At 35.3% G+C, this 11611-nt stretch overlaps 1 protein-coding gene across 4 annotated transcripts in view; it reads left to right on the top strand.

Annotated features, from left to right (window-relative positions):
- Positions 1 to 5855, top strand: part of Cacna2d1 (calcium voltage-gated channel auxiliary subunit alpha2delta 1) — a 426913-nt gene extending 421058 nt beyond the window's left edge. For all 4 annotated transcript variants that reach the window (XM_021190608.2, XM_021190611.2, XM_021190609.2 and 1 more), the window contains one exon: positions 5359 to 5855. In XM_021190608.2, coding sequence (XP_021046267.1) covers positions 5359 to 5475 — 117 coding nt within the window. In that variant the 3' untranslated portion in view covers positions 5476 to 5855. The remainder of the gene's footprint in view (positions 1 to 5358) is intronic.
- The last annotated feature ends 5756 nt before the right edge of the window (positions 5856 to 11611 follow it).

Below are 11611 nucleotides of genomic sequence, written 5' to 3' on the forward strand. Positions count from 1 at the left end.
CTAATATATAGTGCTTAATGATTACTTTTTGTAAAATTTAGTTCTATTTTGACTTACTGTGTTATACTCATAAATATACATATATTCAGCTAGATAAAATGTGTGTGTATATATATATATATATATATATATATATATATATATATATATGTATACATAGGTATATATACACATTTACCTATATACCCATATATATGTATATTTATATGCATATATACTGCATATGCAATGTCTTTTCCTCTAAAATTAATCAACTGTATTCACAAAGATGATTATAGTAGAAACACCATTGTTCCTGTTTATTTTACTTTCAATGCACCACTGTCCAGTCTCTAATTTGTCTGTTTTTTTCATTCACTTGCTTACATACTCCAATGAATATTCAAACAAAATAGAGCATGATCTCCTTGTAGTTGGTATTTTATAAAGATATGTCAGAACATTCAGTGGTTAATGGGTATTTTCATGGGTATTTTGCTTAAAATACAGCAATATCAGCCTCAGAAAGAGTAACAAGTTTTCCCAGTAAATCTGAGGAGATGAATTTGAATTGTCTGCACCCTCATAAAAGCCTAGACATGGCTTCTGGTGCCTGGGTGCCTGGAATGTCAACATTTGGGAGTAAAGACAGGCAGATCCCCAGAATCACTGCCTAGCCAACCTTGCCAAATGCTCTAATTTACTAGCTCGTCGAGCATCACTGTCTAAAGGATATAAGCAAAGACTGATAGAGGAAGAAGACACAAGTTGCTCTACTCTCTTCCTTGTCACACTCATTGGCATATTCACATGCTAAATTAGACTGGTGATAGAAAGATAGATAGATGGATAGATAGATAGATAGATAGATAGATAGATAGATAGATAGTCAAACAGATACACAGTCAGACAGCTGTTGGCATAAAAAAGAAAAAATGTAGATAAAAATTGAAAAGACATGCATAATTCTTCCGTTTTACTCAATGCACAATTATTAGAACTAGTCATCTTGAGTTAGTTTTTTTAAAAAATATATTAAAATTAAATTAGTGGGCCATTTCAATCTCATCAGAGTTCAAGAATTTCTTAGACAACCATTCTGAAGTTTTTCTATCTTTTCTCCTTTTTATTTGAAAGCAAACATAACTTAAGTAGCATATTATAATTTATTCCATAGATAGAATTATTAGTAGGGTTAGATATAAAATTGTAGTATTGTAGGATATGTCAGCCATACCTCTTTGAGAATAATTGCTGTTTTGTCTTGAAAAGTGATTCAAAATTAAAACTCTTATTAAAAATTAACAAATAAGACTTTGGCACAGAGATACGGGGTCTCCTGCCATTCTCTCTTCCAATCCTATCTTTCACGTTTTCTAGAGGCTTGCTCATGTCAAACCATTCCTCAAAGAGCTGATTAGGGAACCATGCATACTGTCACTCATTACAGAAACTTTTCTCATCAACTACCATCCTCATCTTTCAACTGTATGAACACAGATTAAAGTCACAAAGATGAATTTACAACCTGATGCAAAAGTCCTATCTCAACTAGTCTCTTATAAGACAGTAATCCTTTGATCAAGGCACTAGACACATTTGATTGAGACACAGTTTAAAACAATCTGAATGCAACAGCTATACAGTTTGTGCCATAATGATCCCTCCTGAGTATAGCGTAGTGAACCAATGGGATTATTGGAGTTATTGACAGGAGTGTAGACAACATATGGCCTGCTTCCACAAACCTCTTCTTCCTGGCAATTGTTAACTGATACTCCAGGAATGGAAGGGCCCCATGTGCTTCCTCAGTCATCTTCATCCATCCAGGGAAAAGTTAATGGGCCCAACATGTGAGAGTCCTGGGGGAGGGGAGGTGACCATAGATACTCTGAGTCACGGTGGTACTCATGATGTCTAACATAGATGACATAATCATACAATGTATGGGTTAATGAAATTAGAATTTAAGAAAAATATTCTTTAAAAATTAATGTTAGGATTATATTTCCATTAAAAGGGTAATTTTGAAGAATCTACTTCAAAATATAGATTTACCTAAATCTAAAAGTGAGCCATTATTCTTGGATGTGTTCAGCTCTTATATGTCATCTGAAGGAAATGGCATAGTTATAATTCAGAAAACAAAACAACAACAACAACACAATACTCTTAGAATACTTTGTTTTAGAAAAAATATTTCTAAATTGTCTAATTTTTCTTAAAATTACTGTGATACTTGGGCAATTAATTATCCCATGTTCTGATTGGGAAGAAGTTTACTCATACTTGTTTCATCACATCAGACAGCAGAGACATAAGCCATTTGTATGGATGGTATTATAAAGCAAGCCTTACAGGACATCACATGAATGCAATGGTGAACTGTACAGCTCAAACATCTTGGATATTTCTCCTTTAATTAGTGATGTAAAAGGAGAACAAAAACAATTAGAAGGTGATGTTTTTACTAGTTGGCTCTTCAGAGAGTTTCTCTATTAGGCAGTCTCACAAAAAGCATGTTGCATATCAAAATAAATATGTACAATATTGGCAGCCAGGATTTTATTGCCTTTAATAGTAAGCCAAATTATGAATATGTTCTTTCCATTGTGAAGAGCTCTTCAAAATCATGTTGATTGGTCTCATGTTGTTAGTGGGATTTCACTGTTGATGGGCCAGAAAAAAGGTGCTAAAGTTTCTCCTGAAATCTATCCACTTGGGATTTAGAATTTCTTAAAAGTCAATATCATAATTGTTTTCATAGCAAAGACTTATAATAACTTCTAACCTACCACGTTCCCAAGTGAAGCAGACTTATATCATCAACATATGCAGTAAATAGGGATGGGAGAGAAAATAAAAACCGATGAAGAGCCAGAAACTATTTTCTCAGAGTTCATATCTAAAACATAAAGATATGTTTTATGTTGATGAGAACTTCTGTGACAGCATCCAGTCTTCAAGTATGAGTGAGTTGTATTTGCATCCTGATTCTTCTTTCCATCTGACAGCTAGGTGTGTCTTTAGACTATGTTTGAGATATTTGGGATTCATCTATATTTATGAGAAGCAATTTTTCAATTTAAAATTCAAATGTAGCTGCTGTCCTTGATGGTTCCCTACCTGGACAGAAAAGTAGGCTAAAGAAAAGAACAAGTGAAATAACTGAGATGCAGGGCACAGTGTAGAGAACGACAGTGTTACAGGAGCAGATCATGCAAGAGAGAGGAGGAGGATGAAGGAAGAAGTAGTTACAAAGGTAGACTTGGCTCCACACAAACTCTGAGGTCCTTAATACAGAATGTGAATTATGTTTAGAGCAAGATGAAAACTGGTCAGATATGTGGTTGACTTGAGAAAGAGAGGAATCTCTGATTGCTTCTGAGTCTTGGTCTGATCCATGCTAGAAGTACTAGGTAGCTTCACTGGAAGGAATCAAAAAGCTTGACATTTAAGGTTTTAATCTCCACAATATAGACAAGAGTTGGTGATGTCAGAGTCAGAGGAGAACAAGGTTGGTGATGACCTGAGAGTTATTTGCAAGTAAAGTACGTGAATTTTAAAGCCAAGTGACTTAAATAAAATAAAAACAAAAGGCTGGCGAGACGACTCAGCAGTTAAAAGAACTAGCTGCTCTTACAGAGTACGTGGATTCACTTCCCAGCCACCTACATGGTAGCACACAAATGTCTGTAACTCCACTTCCAGAGGTTGTGGCACCCTCACCCAGACACACATGCCGGCAAAACACCATTACACATAAAATAAAAGTAAATAATTATATATAATATGTAATTATATATATAATTATATAATATATAAAATTATATATATAATATTATATTATATAATTATATAATATATATAATATTTATATATATAATAATTATATATGTGTGTATGTGTGTATATATAAATACATAGTATATATATATATATATATATATATATATATATATATATATATATTTAGAAAAAGTGACAAGAGGAAACTAAACTTTGGAAAAGCTCACTGTTTAGAGATCCTGAAGAGAATTAGGTCCACTCAAGGAGAGTAGAAAACCAAACATGTTTCCAGAAAAACTAGAGGCATGTTAACCACAGGAACATTTATTATACAGCATTGGGTTCCCCTGAGATGCCAATAATGTAAGAACTGATTAACCAGTTAACTAATCAGAATTATCTTACAACTCTCTACATTTACGGGCAGCATTTAATGTTTAATGTTTTCCTCCATACATTACTGTCTCACCACTTTGTGGACTACAGAGCAGCTGTGGCATTACTCCAAGGACAAATCAAAGAAGAAATGCCTTTACTTGGTTCAAGTAGAGTTTTAGTCTCTGACAGGGAGGGTCTCAGATGGTACCCAGGCTTTAAAAGTTTAGACTCTGTAAAGTTGTTCTACAAAGAACGCTTATATTTATTTATGTAACCTATTTCAATCCATGCAAGGTTAACCTTGGATCAATGAATTCTTTCTTTGTTTTTGTTGTTTTGTTTGGTGTTTGTTTCATGAGAAAAGGTTTCATAGCCATAGATGTCCTAGAACTCAGTCTGTAGATCAAGCTGGTCTTGAACCCAGAGATCCACCTGCAGCTGCTTCCCCAGTGCGAGAGACGCTACTGCTGGCTTGGATCAATAAATTCTAAACAGATGTTTATGAGAATGAGTCAACATGACTTTATTAAATTCAGCACAGTAAGAGGACTGTTAAGCTGTGGAAAATGCTGTGTAGTATAGAACCTAGGAATGAGAGGTAAAGAATGACTGGGTTCTTTGGGACTCAATTGAGCCACAATGACTCTGAAGAACCCCAGGAGGTGTGTGTGTTTTAGGAACTTGCTGGGGCACTGCATATCAGTGCTTTAGCCTGATATCTTTACAGCTTAGTTCTTTGTTTGGCCTATATGTTTTCAAAATTCCCATGTATTGCTGTACTGCTTCAATGTCAAATGTATTATGTTAATTCCTAAAGTCAGGGTGCTCCATATAGCATATAAATTCAGCTTTAAATGTCAGAAATATGGGAAATGGATTTTATTTTTATTTCTTGTTTTAATCAATATAAAGAATCCTTTTTATCATGGCAGTGAAGCTGTTAATTAGTAATTTGTATATCCAAAGAATTCATTATTATTAGCTTTCTTCATCATTATCAGAATTTCAAACATTTGCCAGATGGTGCCAGAGAAGAGACCACGATAAAGCAGTTTATACAGTGAAATCTAGGTCAATATAACTTCAGTCTCAGGTAGAACAATTTTATCAGTTAAGTTTAGAGATGGACCAAATATGAATTAATCCAAAAGCTGCTTTGCTCCGTGTTTATTCATGATGGTTATACTATTTATTTGCTTGCATTCCTAACAGGAGGACTATACTGACTGTGGTGGTGTTTCTGGGTTAAACCCTTCCTTATGGTCTATCTTTGGACTCCAGTTTATACTCCTCTGGCTGGTATCTGGCAGCAGACACTACCTGTTGTGACCTTCTAAACCCCAGGTCTGCAATTCAATTCCAAGCCCTGCCAAAAATGAGAGCCCTCAGTTACATTAAATAAGAGTCGGTTGAAGAAGCGCAACAGACCCTTAGCTGGGCCTCCACCATGATGGAACTGTAAGGCTTAGATTCTTCACCTTCGCTGGCTGCATGTCAGGGTGTTGGAAACTGAAACTTGTGTGAATATGCTGCATCATCTATGTCTAACATCAAAGCAAAACTCTACTCGTTCTCTGTGGGAGGTATGGGAGTTCACTGTTGTACCGTTGGAGAGTCCCTGTAAAAGGCTCCCCCACGCAGGCCTTATGAAAAGAAGCGGTCTTGACTTTGACCTAGCATTTCAACCTGCTGCAGGTTTATCAAGAAGACAAAAGAAACCCCTAGTGTGGGCCAATGATATTTTTGCCTTCACTTATTTGCTGTTCAAAAGTAATTCCTGCTGTGAGTCGTTATTAAACAGAGAGGGAGAGATTGAGGGAAAAAATACATTGGTTTAAACTGATGAAATATAAACTAATGGCTAATTTTCTACCAAAAAAATTGCCATGAATAAAATGCCTTATAAAAGAATGACTTCTCTGCCAAAAACAAAACACAACTGTGACCAGTTGAATTTGGATAAGGTCTGAAGTGCTGGTTTGAAACCAAGGACAGAATAAGCTAAAGGTGCTTGTGGGTGAAATTGGAATTCATGATACATTTCCTCATAAATGTAAGCCCTTAACTGCGTGATGTAATGTCCCTTTTGTTCACAGTAAAGTCATGTAGTGCTAGCCAGATATTTAACACGCTCTAAGAGAAGCTTGTTGGGGGGAGGGGAAATGTTTTCCTTGTGGTTAATGAACTTGGGTTGCCAAGGGTATTTTGCATGATGCTGCTGCTATTTTAACTTTCTGGTTTGTTTTTCTTCTTACTGTAGAGTATAGTCCATTGACAAGTTAACTGGGTGACATTATTGTCATGTAAGAATCTGAACCTTGCAGTGTACATGCACTTAAGTCATCCTTAACATGTTGTTAAACTACTCTGAATATACTGTGCAATGTAAATGCCGAACGGCTGGGTTAGGCAGACGGCGAAGTGAGAATTCATGGATTTTATACAGACTCATGCTTTTGCCTGAAAAAAACCTATGTACAGATATTTTAAGTACATAAATCAGATTTAACACATTTATTTTTTGAAAGGTACATATATGTTCTCAATGAAGATTTATCCTAGGTTTCCTCTCTGTTCGTTTCAGTTGTAGCATGTACGATCTAGAAAGTGCTGCTCCTGCCGCTTCCGCCCTCCATTTTGGGATGATCAGATGACCAAAATTCCAATACAACTTTATGAGGGTTTTTACATTAACCTGAACAAATAGGAAACCTTGAAACTATTGTGTATGCACATGAACACTTGATTGTGAATAACAAACTTTGTTTTTATACAGCCTCCTTGGTGAAAAGCATTAGTGTAGTAGATCAGAAATTTCATTATAGATTACTATGGTAGCAAAACTTTATTTATGCTTCTAAAAATTATTTTCAGGAATAAACAGTATTTGAAGAATGGGTAAAAACAATGAATGTGTCTAGGGAGAGTAATTTTACTGTAAGCTGAAAGTATACATATATTTTTTATGGTAAATGAAATTTTCTTTTCTTTTTAGTTAAACATGCCAAGTATTGGTGTGTGCATATGCTGGAAATTTTCATATATATCATTTTTCCATCTGAGTTATTTACATTCTCCAGCTTACTTTAATATGCTCCACATATCAACAATACAGTCAACACTTTAACATAGTTGTTGTTTTGTTTATAGCTTTGCATCCATTTTAATTCCTTCCTACCACCATGGTATCCTGAGTAACATTTGTGTACATTTTGTAAGTTAATATTTTGCTTTAACTGAAAAGGGATGGAAGGACAATTGGAGTCACTCTGCCAACTATTGTCCTAAGAAATGACATTAGTCACCACTTCTAATGCGTTGTCATTTTTTAATCTATTCATCACTGCTGTTCACATTGTAGAAAATAAGAAGGTAGTGTAAAGGTAGAGGAAATATGTTCAGGTCATGCTATTTGTTAATTACTTCAAATATCTTATTACCTTTAGCTAGGCTATTTTAAATCATGCACATGTTGGAGAAGGGAACTGCTAGTTTGTACATAAAAGTGACACACAGAAAAAAACATTGAATTGCTTCTGGTAAACAACGACCTACCATAAGTTATGTTTAAAGTGTATTGACTGTGTTTTTCATGGCTAATGTCACTTGCAGAGTGTCTTAACACCAATGAAATTATTGTTATATGAATCACTGTTGAACTTGGCAACTCTTGGCAGAGCCGTGTTTGGTTTGAGTTCTACATCATTATAACTATATACATAGTAACAAATTGGGCACAAACACACCCTCTGACTAAAATTTGCTTTCATGACAGATATGAATATTTGTGCTTTCACATTGTTTTAATGAGAGTAACACTCATCCCATCAAAATTACTATATTAAATTTCACATTTTTTCTGCAAATTCTGTTGACAAAAATAGTATAGTCTGTTATTCCCAGAAACAAAACTATAGAAAAGATCATTTTAAAAAGCTTTTAAATTGTTTTCCCTCAGTTAATTGTGGCTATACTCATGTAGCTCAGTGTACTTTGTCACGTAAACAAAGGCAAAACAAGTCCTGCATTGGTGTTGAGTAGCAGAAAAGAATTCTTGCATAAATGGTTTCATCTTTTCTTCATTTGAACAACCAGCATTACTGCCAAACACCAAGCGTGGTCCATATTTGTACCAGGTTTTTAACATGACATAGTTAGCAAGTTTGATTGAAGAGATTTTTAGGTCCTGGGCCTACAAGATTTTAGTATGGTCTTTTTTCATGTTTCTAATGCTTAAAGCATTATTGCTTACCTTGGGAAACACAGTGTTCCTGCCATTTGTAAGTTTTCCTATATATAATATTCCTTTTATTAAATGTAAAACTGGCCTTACGGGGTTCAAATAGGCGGTATCCCTTTTAAGTGACCTTTGCAACCCAAGTGTTACTTGCTTATTTGATGCTCTCTCGTACTTTATATCTCATTTCAATGCCTGTCTTGGAGTCACCAAAGCTTAAATTCTACATCTTAATTTAAAATGAAAGGCATAGAGTCTAACCTAGCGAGACACAATGAATTTTGTGATTTTTTTTCCCCACTCGCCCCAAATTCCAAATATTTTATCATTAGCTGGAACTTGAGTTGTTTTCCATGGCAGAATGTTGATATTGTCAATATTCAGTATACATTTCTGTAAAGAGCAAATCACTAAAACAGAACTATCATGTGATGAAAATGTCCAGAATTTTGCAGAAATAGATAGCTATAAACTGGTGGTTTCATCTACCTTGGTTTTAGTTCACATTAAAAAGAACCATGGAAATTCCACTGAGACTCTTGGCATGCTGTCCGGTGTAGATGCCAACCGAGTTTCCAATGTGACCTGGCAAAGCTGTCCTTTCCTTGTGCAGTATGACTGTGGGATCATGTTTTAGGGATTCTTTTCATGAAATGCTCATTGTGCATCAAGCAAAACGCCAAGTGGCTTTTGTGAACAACACTTTTTTGTTTTGTTTTTTGTTTTGTTTTTTTTTTTCTCCCCTTATTATGTTCTCTGGACACTTTTGTGGAAATTAACTAGTTGGATGAACACATTTTGTAAAAATTTGTATAATACTGTTATAAAAAAATATTTATAATCCCAGAAAATGTTGTGTTAAATCTTGTGCAAAAACAGTATATTCAGAATAAAAGTTTATCATTGAAAGTCACCACACAGTTGGAGTTTTTGTCTTTTTTAAAGATCCCGTTGAAAGAGAGAATAGCCCATCATGCATATGCTTTTAAAAAGCAGGTCTCTTTTCTGGATGAAGAGAATTCTAAGTTGCAGAAATAAAATTTGGTTTTAGACGTGTGGTTTTACATTCACAGACCTCAACTTACACATGAATACATAGATGATGATTCTTCATGTAACTGACCTTTCTTGCCTGTGCATTCTCCTCTGAGACTTTGAAGAGTTTAATACTCTTAATAAATAAGACAATCTCCTGGAGGGAGAAAACAATGGTTCTAGTGTGTTTAAAGAATCAAACGACGCAACACATGTGCGTATATTTGATAGACCTTAAATATAGACATTTCTCCAAATTATTGGTAGTAAATCTTGGACATGGGACTAACATGCTATGCAAAGTACTTTCAAGGGACATGTTTACTAGTTTCTGCTTGTCTCACTTCTGCTCACCTCAGGAAGTAAAGGCCTGATCATGTATAGAAGCCACTGCAATATATGTTCCCTACTTTTCTGCACTGAAGCATTGCATGAAATAGAGCAAATTCACTCCCACATTAAAGTTTACTGTTGTATGTGAGTAAAGACAGTGTTACCAAAAAGAAGAAAAAAAAAATCTCCCTGCCATGTCTGATAAAGGCATTTTAACAGGCAAACAAAGCCTACTTAACTGTATAAGATAGACCACATTTGTTTTTTAACATCTGGCTGCACTTGACAGCAATTTATCGCCTCCGTCCATCCTTGTGCTCCCCAGGAACCGTCATTTCTTTCATCAGTCATTTTGATTTCCCTCCATCTTTCCACATGAGAACCTGGCTCCCTCAATTCTTTTTTTACAAAGCTATTTGAATGTCTTTTCTCTATAGCTTCTTCATCCTTTCTACTTGCAAATGCATTTGGAATATGTCTATTTAAAACAAACACAGCAAGCATATCCCTTGCCACTGTCCATTAACCCCATTACTCTCTTGCTCCTTAAATCTGTAATTCACTCCCTTGTCTCTTTGTTTTGAACTGTTTAATTGGGCCCTAGAATCTTACATCCATAAGGCAATTTATCTTTGAACTTCCGTTCATAGGACTGTTGAAAATTTGAGACCGTTGGTATGAGTACCTGATCAGTGCAAATCTTGACTTATTTTTATTCTGAACGTTTGGTTCTTGAAATTGTTACCCTTCCTCAGAGCACCTTCACATTCCTCCTATAAGCTGCTGTAGAGTTCAGTGGCCCCTTATTGAGTATTGCACAAATCAAATATTTGCTTTACATAATCACTTAAGAAGGACATTTAATAGTACTGTCATAATTAGTTTGTATCATTAAAGTAGGTTTGTAGCAATTACAGTAAAGTCAACAAAAGCAAATGGCAGCTATCCACAGTTACATGCTTCAAACACTTCTGTAGTGTATATATTAAAAAGACAGACTAGTCTATCAATAATGAATTTCTATAGTATTAATCTTCACTCAACATATGATTATAAATTATAATTAATAAGATATGTACTTACAAGCATTTTCAAAGTTTGATTTGCTTCATGTGTGTAACTTTCATCCAAAATAGTTTGCAAAATTCTACCAGCTGCCTCACTTGTGGCTCAGCATTCCCCTGACACTTTTCTTCTGTCCTTGGGTCAGTTAGGAATGTCTATGTTAGCAATCATCTTCACAAAGAAAATTCTCTGGTTTTGACTGAGATTTGTATAAACCTATGGCACAGAGATATGAATTTGGGGTATAGTTTGATATTATGTACATTGACTATGTAGAAAATAATAGTAGTAGGTTTTATCCATGAGGCTCATGAAACCAGAGCTAGTAAGCCAAATTTGTAGCACCAGGACATGAATTTTCTTCTGTAGCATGGACCATGAATCCAAACCAAACCTGTTGTTTACCTCCATGATATTCATGCCACTATTGGACCCAAAGGCGGGTCTCACAGTGCCTGTCATCATTGTGGTTCACGGCTCAGTTTACAGCTGAATAAAATTGTTGATGACCTTTCCTGCAAGGGTTTTCACTACAATGGAAAGCTAGCAAGGGGGACCAAGCTTTCTCTTCAGTATCAACTTGATTTCTTCATGTCCTGTGACCAAAGTGTACACTGTCTTCAGCAATAAAGCCTTACTGTTGGACTTAGGTAGGCAAATAAGAACAATGACAAAACATGTGGGAAGGTTTCTGGAAAACCCCGACCAACAAGTCAAGAACAGTTATCCCATACCTGGCACTGGAATTTTCATTTGGCAATGGGATGGTGTCTTAGTCAGGATTTATATTCCTGC

Source organism: Mus pahari, chromosome 2, assembly GCF_900095145.1.
Source record: "Mus pahari chromosome 2, PAHARI_EIJ_v1.1, whole genome shotgun sequence".
Taxonomy (NCBI): Eukaryota; Metazoa; Chordata; class Mammalia; order Rodentia; family Muridae; genus Mus; species Mus pahari.